The sequence below is a fragment of the Juglans microcarpa x Juglans regia genome, chromosome 4D (genome assembly GCF_004785595.1).
Source record: "Juglans microcarpa x Juglans regia isolate MS1-56 chromosome 4D, Jm3101_v1.0, whole genome shotgun sequence".
NCBI lineage: Eukaryota > Viridiplantae > Streptophyta > Magnoliopsida > Fagales > Juglandaceae > Juglans > Juglans microcarpa x Juglans regia.
Window position 1 is genome coordinate 32415762 of NC_054600.1, and position 19604 is coordinate 32435365.

Genomic DNA, 19604 nt, shown 5'->3' on the forward strand with positions numbered 1-19604 from the left:
CAATATTATTTATTTTGTATTGTTATTTATTTTGTTCTTTATTTTTTTAAAAAAACTTGTTAAAAGTCTTTAAATTATTTTAAAAAAAAATTGGACAATTTAAACATGATATCATAATTTTTTTTTTTGAAAAAAAAGTGCTATAAAAATATTTTTTAAAGTTTTAACAGTTTTTTTAAAGTATTAATATTTAATCCGATCCAGTTACAATTTGGATATCTAAATTCGGATTAAATCCGATTATGAACCAGATATTCACATTTATAGTCGAAAAAAAAAATTTGAATATCCAATTGTATTATCTGCTCGAATTATTTTCTTTTCTAAAAAATATTATTTTTGGTTCAAATGTGATAATAAAAGTTGTTTGATCAATACTTGTACAGAAAATATTCAACAATATTTTTTATTTTACATTGTTATGTATTAGTTTAATTAGTTGTGATGTATTATTATTTATTTTATTCTTTATAAATTTATGTTTTGCATTGTGATGTAACAACAATATTATCTATTTTACAATTTTTTTATTTTGCTCTTTAATTTATTTTTTTTATAAAAATCTTTTAAAAAATATTTAAATTATTTTTAAAAAAAATCTCGACAATTTAAACATTATATCATAATTTTTTTTGAAAAAATAAAAGTGCTATAAAAACATTTCTTTTAAGTTTTAAAGTCTTTCTTTTTTCTAAGAAAAAAAAGTATTAAAAACCTAGATTAAATCCGGATATCCGGGTTTATAATAAAAAAAAATGTGAAAAATCCGGATATCTGTATAGATATCCACCGAATTATTTCTAGATCAATGTTACCGAATATCCGGATCCGGTTGAAGACCCCTAAAAGGAAGAGGATGGGAGGAAAACGACATCAGGAGGCCTTTTCTTCTTTCTGCATAACGCAGCCTAACAAGGAAATTGCTTAGCTACAGATAGGTTTATTAAACAAACTATACCCTCAACTGAAAGCGAGGCACCCAAGTGCGGTACAAAAGAAAGAACAAGATAGCCGATGCAAAGTACTGCAAGCAAACAAAACAGGAACACCATCAAACTACGCTTCGAGAAACCCATGATATATACCACATGTACTACGTCGTTTTCAAGCACCCTGGGTCGCCTCACGAGCCTTATGTTGCACAAACTGCCCGTACTCCTTGGCCCGCTCTTTCATGTCCCTAGCCTTGTCCGCGATCCTCATCCTCGCATAATCGAGCCTGTCCGCCCCCATCGGGTGCTTTCCCGTCACGTAGTTATATATCCACGACAATGCAGTCATGGCCACCACCCCGCACCCGCCAGAGACTACCAAACCGGCAGCAACCAGGAATAAGACTATCCCTGCCGGGACTAGGATCGGACTGAACAGGACCAGAACTGGGGTCGCCAAGATCAAGGCTATCACCGTCCCGGTTAAGGTCAACCCAGACAAGATTAGGAGCGTAGCACCAATTGTAACTGCAGTCAAGAACTTGACAGCCTGTCGTGAGGAAGTCGAGGAAGGATCGTAGAGCGCTTGGCTCACTGGCCTTGAGTGATCAGACATGGTTAATTAGCGGCGTTGCGAACGATCAAAGAGTGGCAGAGAGAGAGGTGCATGGGTGAGGAGATCAGATGGAGGCTCTGCGGAGCTGGAAATTAAGGAGGGGAGGGGGACACGTGGCCCCTTTGCATGGATACGAGCTTTAGAACGTAGAACACGTGGCAACCTGTTTGTTTGCAACGAGGTGAAAAGTTTGTTGAATAAAATAAGGTTATACTGACCATTTCAAACCACATATTATATACAAGATTTCAATTTTTTTTATTTTTTTATTTTAATTTTATTAAATTAATTAAATTGTTCATGTACCGACGGATAATTAGAACATCCATAGACAACATGTACCGACGGATAAGTATAAAAAATGTAGTTTATAAAATGTTAAATTGAATCACAACATAAAATCTCATAACCGACGGATTGGGGTGTCTTGGACCGATGTTTTGAATTTCAATTTGTATCGGTCAAAATTTATACCGGACGGTATATCAGATTTTGGCTGATATAATAAGGTTTTTTCTTTCTTCAAATTGTATAAATTTTTAATTTAAGTTAGATTATTTTTAATTTATATATAATTTATTTATATATAGACTATTCTGAAACGGTATCTAAAACGGTATTAATTTTAAAATATTTCGTTTTAATATTTCGATCGAAACGATATTCAAAATATTGATTTAGATAATGAGATAAAATAAGATAATTTTAGATAAAAATTAAAAGTTTTAGATGAAAGTTTAATATTATTATTATTATTTTAAAATTAGAAAAAATTAAATTATTTATTATATTTTATATAAAAATTTATAATAATAAAATAAAATAAATTGAGATGATACAAATTTAGAAGGCGGTATCCGTAACTTTATCATTTTCTTTTTAAGCGACGGACCCTACCGGACGCTCCTTTCCTCCACGAAACATACAAAATGCCAAAAAAAAAATTGAAAAGCGTTGCGGGCGGCATTGGACCACGTGGCGTCCCCTGCAAACTCGACCGTTGTAATGTGCTCCTTATTCAAGCATGTCAGCCTCTACTTCATAAATCTCCTTGTTTGCCATCTCCCTCGTTGTCTCTCCCTCTGTCTAGAATCATCTCTCTCATGGCGATCGCTGCGGAGACCCAACCACAAGAGAAGGTAAACTGAATGGAAAGCACTTTTAAGATAGGGTATTCGTTGCGTTACTTGATTTCTCAGATCTGGAAATTAGGGTTTCTTTTTCGATGTTTTCTTTCTCGAATTTTATAATGCGTCATTTGGTTGATTTGTTAGATTAATGGGTATCTTTGTTTCTTTAGTGAAATGTGAAGAGTTTTATTGTCCAAAATGGGAAGAAATTTAGGTTGGAATTGCAATATTCGGGGATTTTGAGCCCCCGGATCTGAAAGCCAGAATTTCTTCCCGAGATCTTTTTAATCGTCGAATTCGTTCTTTGCTTGAACTGTGAAACCACCTCCCAAACGGATTTAGGGTTTCTCTTGTCTAGGACTCTCTTTTATCTGTTGGTTACTCATCGGAGGGGGGCTCTGGTTTATCCAATCTATAAAAATATGAGCTCCCTTGTTTTCGGACTATTAGGGTTTACGGTTTGCATACTGAGGTTTTGGGATGTTGATTTTTAATTTTGAGTCTGCAGGAACTTCCATTTTCAACGGTCTATTGTGTTTCTGCAAAAGTATCTGCTACTTTTTCTGATCTCTTATCCTCATTGGCAATTACTAGAAATTTGGTTTCCGTATTTTATTTGTATAGGCTTCTTCAGATGTTTCTGGAGTGGAGAAAAGAAGATGGACACTTGATGACTTTGACATCGGAAAGCCCCTCGGACGTGGGAAGTTTGGTCACGTCTATTTGGCAAGAGAAAAGAGAGTAAGTGTTGACACTTCTGCTTTTTTCCAATAACATTGGTTCAATAAATGTGTTAAGTTAACCCCTACGGGTTGGCTCAAGTGGTAAAGACCTTGTTGGTCCTTGCGGTATGCTTCCTCCAAGTTTAATGTTTGAATCCTCTTAGGTGCAAACAATTTATAGGGGTCATTGGATTAGGAGAACTTCTCCTTGAATTACCAGAGGTGTACTTGTGGGAAACTCCTCTCGAGGGTCTGTGCACCCTTGGGATTAGTCGGGATTTTGTTTCCGGACACCTGGTGCCAATCAAATAAATAAATAGATGTGTTAAGCATGTGATTCGTTGATTGTGGAATTTTAGATCTTTCAAGTTGATATTGGGTTCTGGTAGTCAAGGATTTTGGGTCCTATCTAATCTGAGCACACTTTAGTTCTTTATTTTGTCCTTTTTGTTGTTGCTAACAAAAATTGAGCAAATGAAAACGCATAATCATTTTATAGAATGTTCAGACTTTTTTCCAGTGAGGCCAGTAATAAGCGTGGTATGATGGTATCTGGTTCCTCCTTTACCATAATTAATTTCCAGATTTCGCATTTAAATTTCCAAAATGTCTTTCAAAACACAGAACCAGCTCCACTTTTTTCTTTTGCCACAAACTAGAAGATGGAAGGATGACTTTTTGTCATAATAGTTGTTCAGTTATTTTCTAGTGTAAATCACCTCATGGTTTTGATACTTCTTGGTTACTTATTTGAGATTATGGAACCTAATTTGCTCTTTGGTATTTCTGAAACAGAGCAATCATATTGTGGCACTGAAAGTCCTCTTTAAGAGCCAGCTGCAACAGTCTCAGGTTGAGCATCAGCTTCGCCGGGAAGTTGAAATACAAAGTCATCTGCGACATCCCAATATTTTACGTCTCTATGGATACTTCTATGATCAGGTAAAATGTCATGTTTTCTTACCGAGTCTTGTCCAAAATCATGAATTGCTGAAGTGGGGGAAATAGGTTGCTATTAACCATTTGTTATTTCAATGTGGTGATGGCAGAAAAGAGTTTATTTGATATTAGAATATGCAGCCAAAGGTGAACTTTACAAGGAACTACAGAAGTGCAAATACTTTAGTGAAAGACGTGCTGCTACTGTAAGTTTTATTTATGCCAGGTTCTCATACTTCATTTGTTTCCCCCACCCCATTAATTCTGAAGTCATAGGTGTTAAGATTCTTGCTGGTTACCTGATTTTTGGTTCCCTTTCTTATTTAAGTACCAATTAAGTGTAGTTCCTAAAATATTAGCTCACTTTTGAGGATATATGGTAGTGTTTACTGTTAGTCTATTTGGTGAAATTGCGTGGGGACTAACTAAGCTTTTCGGCACATATTTTTATGTGAAACTGATTACAAGTTATTGTGCAATATGGGTTACAAGACAGTATGTTGCATCATTAGCCCGTGCCCTCATATATTGTCATGGAAAGCATGTGATACACAGAGATATTAAACCAGAGAACCTTCTAATTGGTGCACAGGTGATGACCAATATCTAGACCACTATCTGTTTCTTGGTCCTTTGACTTATATGATGAACTTTTTTATTTATGACCTCATTGTGGGTTCTCTTTGTCAGGGTGAACTTAAAATTGCTGATTTTGGGTGGTCAGTGCATACATTCAATCGTAGGCGAACCATGTGTGGTACGCTGGATTACCTCCCCCCTGAGATGGGTATGTATCAATAGATAGTGAATGCTCCAATGGAGTTGCTTCAATGATTTCCAATTTCTTTTCGCTCAAATGTTTGGTTTCATCCCTTTGAATCAATGATGGTTCAAATTGATTTTGTTTGTAAAAAATGTGTTATTATATCGTAGAAAATAAATGCCGAGAATTACTTGAGGCAAGGTAATTTTTTTAGTAATACTTCAGTGGTGCCTTAACAGTGGAGAGCGTGGAGCATGATGCAAATGTGGATATTTGGAGTCTCGGTGTCCTTTGTTATGAGTTCCTTTATGGGGTCCCACCTTTTGAGGCCAAGGAGCACTCAGATACATATAGAAGGTAAGCATGACTTTAGGAGTTTCACTACCCCTTTTAACGCTTTTTTGCTCAAAGAGGCATGGAATGGTAAATTTTTCATAAAGAATTGGTGATCTCTTTCCTGGAGATGCAAAAATTTTTGAAGTGATGATTCTTTTTTTCTTTTAAGAGTCTTTTCCCTTATAAGATGCAAGTTACTCCTAAATGAGGAACATATATAGTGCATCTGAAGAGTGAAGAGTGATTTGCATTTGATCAGTATCGTATATATTATAGGTTTTTCATATTGCTTACAGGATTGTGCAAGTTGATCTCAAGTTCCCTCCTAAACCAATCGTCTCTTCTTCCGCAAAGGACCTCATTAGTCAGGTTTTACTTTTTTGCTTAACTACTCTATGTTGCATAATATTTAAAAAAAAAACAAAGATTCATTTAATAATTCTTGATCCCCCCCCCCCCCCCCCCCCCCCCCCCCCCAAAAAAAAAAATAATAATAACAGATGCTTGTCAAGGATTCTTCTCAGCGCCTGCCACTACACAAGCTTCTTGAACATCCATGGATTGTTCAGAACGCTGAGCCCTCGGGTGTATATAGGCTTTAAATCCCTTGTCAGATGTTGGTAATTTTCCGATCAAAGAAAGGCATTGGCATTCTAGCAGGTTCTTTGGAGTAGCATAACTTTTTGATTCTGTCTTTTTCATTGTATTTGTGACATAAAACAGTTCATAATATGAATTGTTTTGGGGTAAATAATTATTTTAAGCTTATTATTTGAAACCTTATTTATTTGAATCCTGCCATGCAAGTTCATTGCAGTGGTCTGATAGCTCTGCTGAAAAGAATATGAATTCTCGGATTTACTCGTTTGAGTTTTATAATGTTAAAAAATTCTCACTAACCAAAATTCAACTTTCCTCTCGAATGTACTCGTTTGGCAAACTTGATAATTTTCAAAAGAACTTTGTTACTCATCATCTCCACACCACTTATTTTTAATTTTTAATTTATTTTATTCCTCCTAAATTAATTGAATTCTTCTACTCATTCATACACCACACATTTGATAAGGAAAAAAAATTAAAAAAGTATGTATGCAGATAATGAGTAGAATTTTTCTTTTCAAAATGCTCAAAATTTTTCGTAACTTCATTTTCAAACATTACTCAAATAAAATCATTACGCAAACATAAAATCAATAGAACTTATATAAATTTCGAAACAAAAATAATATTTAAAAATTACATACAAATATATTATATAACTTTATCTATTCACTATCACAAACTTCAATAGGATACATATTTTTATATTAACTTTTTCTCTAATTTCTCAAAACTCTCAATAAAGCAAGCATCTTTACTAAAACTATTTTATTACTATAAGCATTCAAAACATGCGATTATCATATCAAGCGACAGGCATAAATAATTTGAGCAAAGTCATTTAGTCAAATACAAATTCCTATAACCCAATATTTGGGTGTTGGCAATCAACTAAGCGTGGCTACTGGTTTTAACAGAAGATGTTGGACAAAACAGAGTCCACTCCTACATTTTATGTCAAACTGGGAATGTCTTTAGCCAATGGATCTTTACAATTCTCCCCGTCCAACAATTGGGTTTGAGGTTCTTCCTCTTTCTTGACTTCAGTTACATCTTTGGGGTCCAGAAAGCTAGGCTGGTTGGTCGAAGCAAGGAGTCTTGCCCACATCCTATCTGTAATCACGACCTTGTTCTGCCTCTCAGTGACACGCTGTGTACCACAAAATTAGAAAATAAGTCTAGAGAAATTATTGGCTCCACACTGTACAATGAGCAACTATTTTTTAGTTTCATTTTTGTCTTTAAAAAAAAACAAAAAAACTCTTTATTTATTGGAAATGGAATGCCTGTCCATTTGAAGGAAAATAGAAGTATACATTATGGGTATATCTATAATCAGAGATTGAGAGGATTTAAAAAGATATAACGTATAGCACTTAAAAGTGTTCCTTCTACCATTTAATTCACTCTTTTATATTTTCTTGCAGAAGTCATTTCTTTCCATGATTTCCTCCAAGTCTTAGATTCAAAAGAGTGTTATTAACCAAAATATGAATTTGAGTAAAAATGAGAGTTGATTGTGACAGTCTTAAAAGTACCATAGTGATTATCTAAGGACCCAAATTACTTATAATCACCCAAATTACTTACGTTGAAAGGAATATATGTCTGCCTGCCATTGACAAGCCCACTTGTGAAGCCGGTGTAACCAGCCATTGCTCCGTGAACTGCACTTTGAGCAAGAAGCGTGCAGTAGACATTGTCGGAAGCATTGCTTGGAATTGCCCGGATCATGTATGTCGGATCTGCGAGACCAATTGGTTAGATTAGGATAGTTATATGTATATCATGTCATATTAATAACCATTTAAAAATAAAGGAAACACAGACACACATATCAACCCAAAAAGAAGGATAAATTTGAGGCCACTGACCTATATATTTAAGATTAATAACCATCTTATTATGCTGTCTAGCAAAATGATCCTGCAAACCAAAAAAGAGACTGTTAATAACCAAAAGAATTTTATATTTGACCCCCTATTCAACTAATATATCTTGACCATATAGTACAAAATATGAGATATTTCGCTCATTACACTTTATCAATCTAATACTTCTTTTGAGTCTTTGGCTTTTAGTTCAGTTCCAAGTTACACATTAAACAATTGTCACTTTAAAAAACACATAATGACCAAAACATCTCATATCTTACACTAACTAGATTGCTTATTAAAAAACTGTCTCCATGAGAATAGGTAAAACGGTTTCTCAAATTGGAGGATAATAAAACAATGTCTTTTGCCAAAACTAAAATTAGCAGTCTGGCTGCGACTAGGTGGTTGAACAAAAAGATCTTGCTGCAGAAAACTCGTATCAATTACATGGCATGCCATATGAGGAAAAAATACAACTCAGTACAAGTTCAACCACTTTGAGGATTTTACTTCAACAAATTTTAAACAGATGCAGCACCATACCATGCAGCAGCTTGGGTTAGTAATCCAAGCAAGAAGGTCTCACCCAAGCAAAGCTTTATGAAATATTACTTTATAGGAGGACAGTATATGAAGCATGGTTACAGGTATGGGATAAGGGTATGCTGATACAGCAATTCTTTAAGGCAGAATACAACACAACATGATAAGACAATAAACTATCTACTTCTAAATGCATATCAGCTATCACTCAATGGCTAAAGTTTATGAGACGGTGAAACTTCTTGGAGAATTTCTACTTGGAAAGATGTCAAATAGTTTCTCTTGATGGCGATGACATAATAAGTTAATTATGTAAAAAAAAAAAAAAAAAAAAGATGGAATATTTTCTACACCCCTTGTGTGGACATCGATAAGATGTGCATGCATCGGCCACATACGGATGACACAGATTTTATCTCGATCCACTAAACCGAAAAGTTAAATATATTGTACACCTATGGTGCAGACATAGATAAGATGTGCATGTCTCAGTATGAGAGGTTTAAGACCAAAGTCATTAAAGAAGTGGGACATTTTCCCGTACAAAGATACCTTGATCCTCTGAGATATCCACAGCCCAACATCTTGTAGTAGCTTGTTCCCTGAAGCATCTTTCAAGTTCATGGATTGCAAACTCTCTGAAAGAAGATCCTGTCCTGCTCCCTCGGCTATCACAATAACCATATGTCCATTTTCTTTGAGACGTTTTTCAATATAATCAAAAAGTCCACCTTTTCCTTCAAGATAGAAGGGAGACTCAGGAATCAAGCAACAGTCCACATCACGACTGGCAAGAGTAGCATACATGGCAATGAAACCTGCATCATGATAATTGTTTCAAACATGTAAATGCTATGAAATTTACATTATGATCTTTATGAAAAACATAAACGCAGAGCTTACCGCTGTAGCGTCCCATTAATTTTACAACACCAATTCCATTCTCGATACTTTCAGCTTCAACATGAGCTGCATTAATGGCACGTTGGGCTTCCTCAACCGCAGTATCAAAACCAAAGGACTTGTCAATAACCTGAATTAATGGAAAGTCCCAAATAAGTTAGTCTAAGAGAGAATGCAATAAAAAAGTTGAAGAAAAATTAGATTCATTAAATCCAGTTCAGTGTTGTTAAATAAGTACAGGAATGTCATTGTCTATGGTTTTAGGAATTCCGGCAACTGCAACTTTGAGTCCACGCCGTCTAATTTCCTGCACGCACAGTAGGAACAAAACTGTTTGAATAACTAAGACACCTGTAAAATGGTCGGCTAAAGCATGGTTACAGCTCAGGTCAGGTCAATCACCAACAATAACTGAATATACTATACACCGACCAATTTATATGTATATAGAAAAATATTTGACCTGACCTGTTTAGTGAGCTGGTCATTCAGCTTAAACTCAACATCAACCCGTTTATGATACCATCAACATGGGACCCAACAGATATAACCTGTTGTCTTGTTATTATCTCAGATTTCATAATATATTGATTAAAGAAGCCAATATTTCTGCAAAAATAAAGCTAGAGGATAAAAAAAATTATGATCACCTCTTCCTTATGATTAACAATTTGAATTCCTAAAGATAAAATCAAATAATGAAATTATCAAGATATTTTTCAATTTTGTTCACAAAATCACTTACAATAATCAGTTGCACAATGATCTATCAGGTAAGGAGAGGAGGTCAGCTTGACCCATTGCAAGCTGATCCCTTTAACAAAAATGGGCAGGTTCATGGGTTGGGTTGAGTAGAGCAACAGAGAGAGAATGGGGTGGGCTAAGTGGACTTGGATGCATCACTGTAACTGAGTAACCCTAGCTTTCACATTCAACATCTCCACTAATTGAGAAGGCTATTTTGCGGGATCAAATCAATTTGATCCGGGATCTCTTATTCCCTCCTATTTACAATAAAATTACCTCATATATGACAGCGGCTCCTTTTTGAGTTCCATCTCCTCCAATTATATAAACCTGGATAAGTACAAGCAGTATGGAATATTTAAACCATGGGAATGGTGCCTGGCTCTAACAAACAGATAAGCTGAACTCTCAGTTTATTGATTTATACAAAAATCATCACGTAACAATTAGTCAGAATAATGCAACCCTTTTCACACCTGATTAATTCCCCGATCCTGAATGCTGTCAACAATCTTCGAGGTATCATGGCCCCCTCGTGATGTCCCAAGGATGGTACCACCACGTTTATGAATATCATTGACAACCTTAGGTGTTAAAGTAATGGTATTTCGAGCATAAAAGCCCTTGTATCCTCCCTAAATATATAGCAAACAACAAATTTTGTAAGCCACTGAATCACGAAGTGAGTCTCAAATCATGAAGCAGAAACATTGCACGTTAAGAAATAGCAAAACTTCGTCCGGATGATTTGGATTGATAGGATGTGCAGACTTGATTAGAACCACTAATCCCCATGTTGTTGTGTGTTCTTGCTTTGTTATTGTCAAATGAAATATCTACATAAATACATTGATAGATGGCATCATGGAATGCAGATAAACCATTTTTGTTTCTTTTCTTTTTCCCTTTTTAAGGCAGAAAGGGGGAGGGGTAGGAGGTCAGAAACTCTCTGTTAAATTGACTTAAAGATTAACCTATTGAATTTCTTTGTTGATAAGTAACCTATGCAATTCTTATTATGAAAACTAGAAGCAACATAGATACACATCCAAAACAAAGAATAAATCACAAAAATAACTCAGTTTTCTTCTAGCATAGTATCAGTTGATGCAGACACTCACATCTATCCCAAGGATTCTAGAAACACCGTACATGTGATAGAGACCGCACACAATTTCCCTGATCACAGTGTTGAGCCCAGGGCATAGACCACCGCATGTTACAATACACGCGTGCACTTCCTCTGACTCAAAATAGACCTGAGTGGCATAAAAGTGTATGTTACTAACAAGAACATGATTTAAAATCACTTCAACAGCATTCAGATAGGACGAATTACCTTTTGTCGAGGTCCTGCACGCCGAAAGTGTGTCCCTCTTGGGCTATTCTTGTGAACAACGATCTAAAAACATGTAAAACCAACAAATCATTACTTGTATAGAAAAAACCAACATTTTTTTCTGGTAGTTAATCTTAACGAAGGAAATAGCGTAAGAAATTTGCTTAATGCATGCCAAAGACACCTTGGCTTAGATTATTAATACCCTAAAAGGGGGGAAGCATGCTTTCTTATGAAACTTGTTCGCACCAATTTTAAAATTATTGTCACTGGTAATATCGATCGAATGCCAATCTCTCAAACCCGTGTGAAAATGCACTCAGTTACATAGAAAATGGGCGTGCATATGATGAAGTTTCTCGTACATTTAACGCTTATAGTCTCACACACACATATAATACCAATTTCTCTAACAGATAAGCTATAGTATGTTGGATATACACAAAATATAAGCATACACACACACACACACACACACACAATGACATATAGGAATGCAATCAGGTTAGAGAGCAGAATTGACCTTCTGAGGAACGGTATCGTCCACATGAACAAAATACTGCCTGAAGACGGAAAAATCCGCGTAAAAATTAGGATATCGTCAAATGAAAACCATTAAAAAATCCACAAAAATAAAAACAATCATCATCTAGAAAACTTCTTTTACTTACTTAACCACCGAGTAAGCAGGATTAAATCGCAGTGGATTCGGATAAGTCTGCCATATAACCCACCACCCATTAGAAGACGATATAACGATAGTAAGTATGTCAAAAAGGAAAGGAATGTACTTATCAAAAAAAGGAAAGGAATGTATGGGCTATACCTATCCTACAAATTGAAACGGGAATGATCATTATATTAATGGATTTAAAAAATCCTCAGAAAATATTGGAAATCACCGAAGCGACATGGATCCAACAATTAATTTAAACGAACTTTAAAAAAAAAAAAAAACGAGAGAGAGAGAGCTACAGGAAGATCGGTAATGTAGTCAGTGAGGTGAGGGACATCTTCGAGGACGTAACCAGCCTCGCCGGTAACGATTTTCAACTGCGAATTTTCAGAGCAACTCATCCCCGCTCGTCTCGTGAAGAAACTGGTATCAGAAACCGCACCGCACCGGAGACCCCGTGAAATTTGTGTCTGGGACAATTATCAACAATGATAGCAGGGCGCAATTTGAGGAAGTGACGAAGTGCTATCACGCCAAGTGTGAGATCTGGTGTTCCACAACCACAAATGCTTTTATACAATTTTGGAGAGAGCGAGACAGTCCGTAGATTCAGCGTGGATAGCGTGATCCCAATACTAACTACAGTGCTATCTTTGATTCGGCAGAAATTTCCAAATTGAAGAAAATGTTGGGAGCATAATTCGGTCTGCGTCTGATGATGGAAAGAGACGTCAGCCGATCCGAACACGTGTCGATGATCGCCTCGTTTCTTAGTAGGCTTACCGAGACTCTTCTCGTAGCTGATACTCACCGAGATTCCTTGTTCTTTACACGTGTCCTGGTTAGCTGAAACAGGTGGCGGGGCTACTGCTGGAATACGAGAGGGTCGTGGTTTTGAACTTTTGAATCCGAGGGACCGTGCCCAACGCAAACTCTCGTTGACCATAGGCTTGTGCGGACTGAGAATAATTAAACAAAAGATATAGAAATCAAACCGACAATTTTTGTAAAATACGTAAATCTTATTTGATGTTGGCGCGTTCTCTCTTTTAGATTAAGAAAATGTTTCCCTTATTTCGTATTTTATTGATATGATGTAATTTAATTAATTTTTTTTCACCACTTAAATGAAAAATTATTTGATTTTGTAATTTGACGATGTTGTTTTATTTTTCTAACAGTCGAAAATAGCAATGCATCATGCCAATTAAATGTTTTATGCCTAGTTTGGATGAGATAAGATGAATTACGATGATTTATAAATAATAATAAGATATTTGAATTGAGATGAAATGAGATCGGTTATAAATATTTTAAATTATAATATTTTATAAAATTTTGATAAATGAGAAAAAAATTTGAATAAAATTAAAATATTGTTGAAATATTATTTTTTAATATTATTTTTATTTTGATATTTGAATAAATTGAATTTTTTTGTGTTTTGTTTATAAGTTTGAAAAAATTATAATAATTAGGTAATAATTATATGAAAATTTTAAAATTGAAAATTTTTTATATTTATAATATTTGAATATTAAAATAAAACATGAAGAGATTAAATGAGATAAAAATGTCTCCCCATCCAAATAGACATTAGTGTTTTATTGCATACTCGCACTTTTGTCTTTAGGTTCTCTCCTGTGTCTTCAGAGAGAATATTTTATAATTATTTATTAACAAATAAAATGATAAATACTTCTAAAAGTTAATTATGATGTTGATGTTCTTTGTTCGAGACTCATATAGACCCAAGAACTATAACCACAATTGAGAAATTATTCTCATTAGTTACTATTTACTATCTCACACATTATATCCTATAAAAAATATATCCATTTCTTATGAAAAATATTACTACACTCTATAAAAAAAGATGATAGGTATAGAGTATGAAAATAAATAGCGTCTGATATATAGAATTTCTCACGTAAGTAAGTTATAAATGCAATGATTGTGAACGAGGTAAAGTTTTTATTTTATTTTATTTTATTGTTGTTGTTGTTGTTTAAGTAAGCAAGCATTTCATAGATAAATAAGCGGTTATAATATACAAGATTCAATAGAGTGAGAGCTCCCAACAATTATCATAAAACAAACAATTACAACACAAGAGAAATAAAATAGATAGATTTTGAGTTAAAGATTTGGCTCCCACCCATTTTTCACAAAGGTGAAACCGCTTGAAGCGATTTTTATATAATCTGATGATTAGATTATAAAATTATGAATACAAGTTGTAGTGAATTGATGTGTGCTACATTTTGCTGGTTTTGATTGGTTGAAGGAGACTTTCACGACCACGTTTATATTGATCCTTAGTTAGGAAAAATGGGAACAAAGGGAAGTAGCAATCGAAATATGGGTCAATTCGCCGACAAACGATCGTCGTTGGTTTTAGAGACACGTGTGGCTCATGTGCAATTATTGTAAAGAATGTAAAAGTCAGACATAAGAGATCCAAAGCCGCTTACCCCGACGGTTTCGTGCATGTCGGCTGCAGACTCCCCATGGTGCGTGAGGCTCACGTGTAGTGTGAACAGCGCATGAGACATACATACCGCTCTTTTGGTCAATTTTTTTCTACCGTTTGATAGATCAATAGCTAGAAAATCTGGTGGTGGAGCGCATGACGGTTGTAGGAGGTCGATAGACAATAGATTAGCGCATCTTGATGCTGTGGACCAAAAATTAAAGAAAAATCGAGGGGAAAAAAAAAATTAATGGACAAGTCCGACGGCCGAATAGGGGAGGGTGGGCTCCCTCTGGACATATATGGGAGGGTTATTCGGATACGGTGAAGAAAGACAAATCGCTTGGAAGAGAGAAAGCTTTGCCTTGAGGTTGGTAAAGTTCTATTGTTAGCAAATAAGAATTACATTGTTAAAAGATAAGATAAAAGTTCTAAATGCAATGAATACGATGACTTCTTTTGCCAAGATTATTGGCAATGTAAAAGAAGTGCTTCCAGTTGTGAAAATCAATGTAAGAAAATAAAGTAAAACAAAAACTCAATCACACGAAATAAATATTTATATGATTAGGTAATGTGTTTACATTCACAAAATTACAAAGAATTTTATTATCTTCATCAGTGATAAATACATTGTAAAGTCTCATTAAAATCCTACAAAAAACTTGTGACGTGTCCATGTCAGATTGGGTCATCAAATTGAGCCTATATAAGAATAAACTAGACTTTACAAACCCAACACTTCCATCTTGGGGTGGAATATGCTGGGGTTCCGGTTTGAGTTTTGTCTGATCACCTCTTGCAAGTGTTGGATGATGGTACTTATTTACCAATTATGCATAAATCAAAGTAAATTTAGACAACTGACAATACTTTAAGTGGAGGTTTAGATAGATAGTAAAAAATTATTTTTATGTGAATTATTAAGTTTTTCTACCTTGGCAATTTGCCACTTGCTAGCCTTAAAACTTCAACAATTATTTCCTTTAAAAAATGGGTCGCGAATTACAATGACAACACGACTCTCTCCCCCACCCTCTCTAATTTCCTGTGAAGTCTGAAGAACGGCGGGCACGGAGCAATGGGAATCCCATTGGAAGTGAGGGACGTATGGGTGAATAAAAGAAACGGATTCATGATTGCTTCTCCTGTTGAAGAGCAGAAGATCTTGAACGCCAGAAATTGCACAAATGGTTCGGACTTAGCTTTTCTTTTCTTAGTTCAGGAAGAAAATTAGGGAAAATTGATAGCATTGAATGAGGTCTATGCTTTGTCTGGTTGTTGCGCCAATGATTTGATTAATTGTTTCATTGTTGATTAAGAGGGTCATCTCTCTGTCTCTCTCCCCAAAATACTCGGCTTGCTTGCTGAAAGATGGTCGAAAAAGAAACTCGGCATCGTCTTGTTTGGTTATCTTATATTCTCCTTTTGATTCCGGTCATAGTCTGATTTGTTCTTTATTCAAAGGAATCGAGATTCTGAAGCTCATAAATTCTGAAGCCGGATGCGTGGAATTGTCTTTATCATCTGGTTGGTTGCTTGGAAAAAGTTTGTAACCGAAAAAGAATCGTGGTTTTTTTATTACCTTGTTTTTTATATTTTGGAACCTGATAATTTCGAGAAAAAGTCAAGAGTCCATAAAATAAATTCGATACAGTTTTTTTTTTTTATTTGGGGGAGGAGTTTGGAATTCCAAACCTCCATTTTGGATGCTGAGGTTATGCCAATCAGGCCAAGGCCTTTGGCAAGTTTGATACAGTTGATTGGTTAAGTTGAGGTAATTATGTTAAAATAAATGTTATTTAGTTTTTACTTGCATGTTCATCATAAGTTTTCGCAACATCAGTTAAAGAGGGTCAATTTCCCCTCATTGGCCTGTGATTTCAAGTTGGAAATGCGTGAGGCCTGTGGCATGCGTGTGCGTTCTTTTGACTGTTTGTTTGTCTGTAAGAAAAATCAAGTTAGCTGCATCTAAGTTTTGATGGATGGAATATCTCTTTTCTTGGATCCCAATTAATGAGAACTTTGAAATCCCTAATGTCAATTTCTTTCTCTATCTTTTCACTTTTATTCTGCAATCACGTACGCCATTATATACGTTCACGCACATATTATCCTCTCTTTTTTTCTTTTTTTTTTTTAATATTGGTATATGATTTACATCACTTAGCATATATATGCATACGCAGAAGGTGTTCGTGCCGGATTCAGGGCAGCTTCTATTGCATGTGTTGCCAGTGCTGTGCCTACGGTATGCTGCATTCATGCTTTAACTCTTTTTGGGACTCTTTATTAGAAATATTTTGCTAGAATATTTCTTTGTTGCTAATTTAGTATGTACCTTGTTTTGAGAGGCCATAATTGGAAAATGAGGTAACCTGGCACACCTTTATCGGCTGGGAGGAGTGAATCAAACTCTTTAGCATGTACTAAATGATTCCCACCAGAGAATGTTTTACTATCAATTGGCAAGAGCAACTTTGGTGCTTTCATTAACTTCCTAACCTTGCGCCGGATATAATCTATACTCCAATTTTCTGCCTGGCCTCTTTTTAAAAGGCGAACCTACCTTGTTTGTTGGGCATTTACTTCATTAGTATTGACTTGAAGACCCAAGGTGCCATGGATTTAGGTATTAACAGGCTTCACCATGAAGCATGCTATCTTAATTGAATTAATTGGAATCTCATTGAATTAGCACAAACTGGCTACTTCAAAAACTAAGAGGGACGTGGGCACAATTTTTTGGATTGATGAGCATGAGACCTGGTAAGGTTCAACCACTACAAAAATAAAGACAAAAATAAAAGGGAACTAGGAATTGTCTTTGGAGTGCAAAGGACTGAGATGATGTTCAAGATGACAAATAAACTCTTTGGCATGTGGCTACATTAGCTGTAGATAATAGGTGTATTGTGGGAACTAATTGAAGTTTGGGAAACTAATTGAAGTTCATAACAGACCAACTGTACATTAACTGTTATTTTTATCTACTTATCATGCAATTTTAATAAATAATTATCAATTATTTTAAAGAAAGTAATGAGGATGGATTTTGATTTATTATAATTTTGATAACGGTGATAGTAGTGATGGCATTAATTATAAAAATGTGGTTGATTTCAAAGACGTGCACATGCTGAGAACATCTGATGAGTATGTTCTTGATTTCACATGCCGAGAATTTTCTGTTAAATCTCAATGGAATGATTTATGTTGGTTCCTGTTTACTTCATACATATTCCATCCTGTTCCTCACATGCAGATAATTCTTTCTTTATTTATTTCTTTCTCCTTCTTCATCTTCTTCTATTTTATTTTATTTTCCCGATGTTTCTTCGTTCATGTCCTTAGTTGGTTGCTGTTCGCGTGATTCCTTGGGCAAAGAGAAACCTCAATTATACTGCTCAGGCACTCATTATATCTGCCGGTATGAACATAGCTTTAAGAACTCAATTTGTGAAAGTGATGTTTATGGTGTTTAACATACAATTTATTTTTCACGGTTTCTTACAACATCATGGTATTAGTAAATTATTATTGTGCGTTTGCACATAGAATTTTAGTTATTGCCTATTTGGCAACCACGGAGAGAGTTTTATAAGTAAATTTTCTTATGAATGAAATTGAGTTTTTCTTGTCTATGTATTGTAAACATCCATATTCTAAATAAGTTTAAAGAAAAGCAGTTTACTCTCTCTCTCTCTCTCTCTCTCTCTCGCACACGGATGCACACAGCACGTCCCCCCCCCCCCCCCCCCCCCCCCCCAAACCAAGAAAAATGCTCTCAAGTTTTCCTCAGATTTTTATATTTTGTTGTGCTAATGTACTTGTAACTAAATGTGCCACACCTGTTTTGGTGAACAGCATCAATTGCTGCATACTTCATCACTGCTGATAAAACGATTTTGGAGTGTGCAAGAAGAAATTCCCGGCTTGAAGACGCCTTGAGACACCAGAGATGATGCTGTGCAGTTTGAAGTTATGGTGTATGTCCATAACCAGTTAACCTAATGTTCCATATTGCACGTCGTGCTGCAGCTTGGTAAGATGTACCCCTTTTGTTTTGTTTCGTTTTCGTTTTTCTTAATTTACTGAGCGTGACGGTTAATAGTTACTACATTTCAGTAGCTGTTCATGACTCCCTATCTGAGTTCTATATGGGATTACCCTGTCAATTTAATCTTGCATTACAAGAGTTGTAAAATCGGACCGAGATTGCCATTTTGCTGTGTACTTTTTTAGTCAACTAGCTTTTTGGAATCAAAATAATGGGTAAGAAGACATGGCCCATTGTTAAATATAACTGAATGCTGAATGTGTATCCCTGATTTGTTCCTTCTAGAGTTCAAATGGGAGTTATTGGGTGTACTTTTAGCAACAGAATTCCTGTTATATCTTGAATTAAATTTACAAAATTTGTAAGATTCTTGAATTTTGAATAATCGATGCCGTTTATTACTTGAATTTGTAAGATTCTTGATTCTGAATAATCGATGCCAAGAGTAAAGAAAAAATGAAGTAAATTTTCTGTTTATGGTTGGCAAGGCTTAGGCAAGACAAGCTACTCCAGAACAAAAGAGCAAGTACTTCCAAAAAACAAGAACAAACAGCAAGTAGCCCGGAATGTGTCACGATGGAAGTTGTCCAAGATGTGTTTTTTACGTGCCAAGAGACTTTGGATAAATTATATTATTATAGCTCCCATCATGTTTCTTTTGTGCTTGATTATATTATTACCCTTTTTTTTTCTTTTTAAGTTGGTCATGCTATCATTCCCCGATTTCTAAATGAGTGTCACGTCAAGAACTTTGGACAGACTCGAATCTCGGATCGTGACGAGGAGAAGTACGATAAGAAATATTTACCGAGTTAGGGAATCCAACTTAGAAATACACTGACTATTATAATGTCAATGTAGTAAGTGGAGTTAGACAGTTCATGGTTCATGCCCCTCGACACAACCTCTTTAAGAGCCCTGCCATTCGCTAAAAACATAATGCAA

At 35.3% G+C, this 19604-nt stretch overlaps 4 protein-coding genes across 4 annotated transcripts; 2 read left to right on the forward strand and 2 right to left on the reverse strand.

Annotated features, from left to right (window-relative positions):
- Nucleotides 1-860: 860 nt before the first annotated feature.
- Nucleotides 861-1631, reverse strand: LOC121261126 (oleosin Ara h 15.0101-like). Its single transcript, XM_041163312.1, has one exon. It carries the CDS (start codon nt 1546-1548, stop codon nt 1105-1107), a length of 444 nt encoding a protein of 147 aa, XP_041019246.1. The 5' UTR covers nt 1549-1631; the 3' UTR covers nt 861-1104.
- An 864-nt stretch (nt 1632-2495) lies between these two features.
- Nucleotides 2496-6185, forward strand: LOC121261127 (serine/threonine-protein kinase Aurora-1). The gene is made up of 9 exons (XM_041163313.1): nt 2496-2687; nt 3303-3419; nt 4196-4342; nt 4450-4545; nt 4836-4931; nt 5030-5126; nt 5342-5459; nt 5735-5807; nt 5939-6185. Exons 1-9 carry the CDS (start codon nt 2652-2654, stop codon nt 6038-6040), a joined length of 882 nt encoding a protein of 293 aa, XP_041019247.1. The 5' UTR covers nt 2496-2651; the 3' UTR covers nt 6041-6185.
- Nucleotides 6186-6820: 635 nt separating this feature from the next.
- LOC121261128 (ATP-dependent 6-phosphofructokinase 3-like) lies at nt 6821-12799 on the reverse strand. The gene is made up of 13 exons (XM_041163315.1): nt 12426-12799; nt 12122-12168; nt 11974-12013; nt 11451-11513; nt 11233-11370; nt 10588-10746; nt 10388-10441; nt 9603-9671; nt 9365-9494; nt 9014-9279; nt 7916-7967; nt 7632-7786; nt 6821-7191 (listed from the first exon to the last, which is right to left on the reverse strand). Exons 1-13 carry the CDS (start codon nt 12525-12527, stop codon nt 6994-6996), a joined length of 1473 nt encoding a protein of 490 aa, XP_041019249.1. The 5' UTR covers nt 12528-12799; the 3' UTR covers nt 6821-6993.
- Nucleotides 12800-15584: 2785 nt separating this feature from the next.
- LOC121261129 (early nodulin-93-like) lies at nt 15585-19044 on the forward strand. Its single transcript, XM_041163316.1, has 5 exons — nt 15585-15792; nt 16789-16850; nt 17954-18029; nt 18467-18644; nt 18694-19044. The coding sequence occupies exons 1-4, from the start codon at nt 15681-15683 to the stop codon at nt 18562-18564; spliced, it is 348 nt and encodes a 115-aa protein (XP_041019250.1). The 5' UTR covers nt 15585-15680; the 3' UTR covers nt 18565-18644; nt 18694-19044.
- The last annotated feature ends 560 nt before the right edge of the window (nt 19045-19604 follow it).